General features: G+C 44.4%; 1 protein-coding gene across 1 annotated transcript; it reads right to left on the bottom strand.

The window, feature by feature from the left end:
- Window positions 1–498: 498 nt before the first annotated feature.
- On the bottom strand, window positions 499–2049 carry PtA15_16A408 (uncharacterized protein; the record flags this gene model as incomplete). Its single annotated transcript, XM_053164095.1, has 2 exons — window positions 499–732; window positions 2047–2049. The coding sequence occupies 2 exons, from the start codon at window positions 2047–2049 to the stop codon at window positions 499–501; spliced, it is 237 nt and encodes a 78-aa protein (XP_053028055.1).
- Between the last annotated feature and the right edge of the window lie 267 nt (window positions 2050–2316).

The raw sequence follows: 2316 nt of genomic DNA, 5'->3' as shown, positions 1-2316 counted from the left end.
GGAGGCAGGAGTCTGTCTCCTCCAAAGGTCTCGCGGCGCTAACACATACCCTTGGTGCAAAAGCTGGGGCAAGTTAGGGCAAGTTACACCTCTCCTTTAGCCTCCCAGACTGATCTATTGATATCAGTCCGAAAGCAAATAGGTGACCTCTGACCTATAGCAGGTGACAGTACCAATGGTGAAAAAATACAATACATGTATCTGTATCTGCCTGTATTTGTATCTGTTTTGCACGCAATACTATTTATTTGTATTGTATTCAAAGGCCAATACTATACAAATGTATTCAAAATTTGGTATCTTGTTGCAAATACAGCCCAATACAAGATTAAAGAATGTCAAAGTAGACCCTGGTACCATTTGGCACCAGGGTACCCCCTGAGTTTCCAGCCAAAGTTGGTACCTAGTACCGCACCCGGTACCGCCTGGCGGGTACCAGCGGTACCGGTGACGGGTACCACGGGTACCGCCAGGCCTATTTCTTGAATTTTGTCTATACTAAGTTTCAGTGTCACTTTTTTCAGGTGAGAACCATCTAATTGTACTGTTGAGCATTTGTGAGATCGCACTCTCAAACAGCCTGGCCAGTCTTTCATCCTTGAAGTGTCCGTTAAACTTCAAGATCAAGATTTCCAGGCTTGTTGAGTTGAATGTCCGGCAGAGTGGACTAGGGAGGCGATTGGGCAGGGGGATGATGGGCGAGTGGGAGAGTGAGGACTGCGTGGCGATTGTCTGTGCGTACGTAGGGCAGATTTGATGGTCCCAGGCCAGAGGGACACCTCCTTCACTCAAAAAATGGTTGGTTTCCGGCTTTCCAGGTGCGCCAGTGTCAGCCTTAGAGTCAACTCAGCTGACCTAAAGTCTGCCTTTTTCTACTTTTTACATATGAATTACTTCATATCTTTTTCATCTTAAGAGATAACCTTGTTTTTTACTTCATATTCTGTTTCCTCATGCAATTTTAACCCTAGTTACAACTTACCAATTCTTTGTAACTCTACTCCTTCCCTGAGTTATTGAGTTGTAGCGCGCATGCGCAGTTGTGATGTGTCAGCGCTACCAGGCGTGCCAAACCACATGTACATATGTAAATTACATAAGCAAACTGTGAAAATTTTCATAGTCAGGATCCCCCTTTCCTGAGGAGGATCTACAGACTCCAGCACACCAGAACCACACCCCAGATAACCCCAGGATCACCACCAAAGAGATTACCACACTCCCAGTATACCTACCATCACAGGCGCCTAGGATATTGACAGGAAGTAACCTCTTTCACTGAACCTTGTTTATCTCAGAGGTACAACTCTGTGTCTGCTTGATTTGCTCTTCTTTTGCTGGCCTTTGCCTGATCCTTGATCACAGGGCTGCCCCTGCTTAACATTATTCTTTTTCTGTGGTTTTTGTCAGAAACAAACCGCACAGGTTTTCCTTTAAAGAACCTTGAATATCCAGAAGGAAGCTAAAAAATTGTGGCTGGATTAAACTTGTCTAATCCAGAAGCCCTCCATGTTTCTTTGGTGAGAGGAGGCTGTTGCACTCTCTAGCACAGCTTGGCAGCACTCTTCCAAAGAGGTAGCATTGCCAGTGGACGTGCATTCCCAACAGAATAACATTGAAAATCTGCTTAATCTTGAATCTGCTCAGTCTCTTTCTCTCTCTCTCTCTCTCTCTTATATTTGTATTTTTGTTATCCAAAGAAATCCAAATATTCCCCTTTCTTTTCTTGTGTCCAGCTGTCACTATAGAGACTCAGGCTCACAGCCAGAGGCACTAGATAAGACGGCAATCAATACAAGCAAGAAGAAGGGCCAGCTCATTGGTTTAGATTTAGAAAACACAACAGATTGCGGATCAGTTGCTGTTGTTGTCTTCTGTGTTGCATTGATGACACATAATCCCAGCCAAAGCTAAAAGCTTGCTCAACATCAACAACATCTTCATGCATGTCTGAAAGTACGTAATCCCGGCCAAATCTAAAAGCTTGCTCAACATCAACATCTTCATGCATATCTCAAAGTTTCACAGGCTACCTGGCTACGGGACCATGGTGATGGGCGGTACCTGGGTACCGCACCGCTTTATGGCCAAAAGCACATACCTAGTACCGCACCCAGCACTACCTCACGGGTGCAGGGCGGGTGCGGGAGGTACTAGGTACCCGCCACGGGTACCAATTGACATTCTTTATACAAGATACTGTATTCTTATGTTTTTTGATAGTTTTTCTGTATACAGTCCACAGTGGCCAAAAACAAGAAAATCAAGTTTCAATATTTTTTTTATACAATACTATGGTATTGTATCTTCAGGCAG

The sequence above is a fragment of the Puccinia triticina genome, chromosome 16A (assembly GCF_026914185.1).
Source record: "Puccinia triticina chromosome 16A, complete sequence".
NCBI classification, from domain to species: domain Eukaryota; kingdom Fungi; phylum Basidiomycota; class Pucciniomycetes; order Pucciniales; family Pucciniaceae; genus Puccinia; species Puccinia triticina.
The sequence above is the reverse complement of the archived record's forward strand: the minus strand, read 5'-3'. Positions and strand labels throughout refer to the sequence as shown.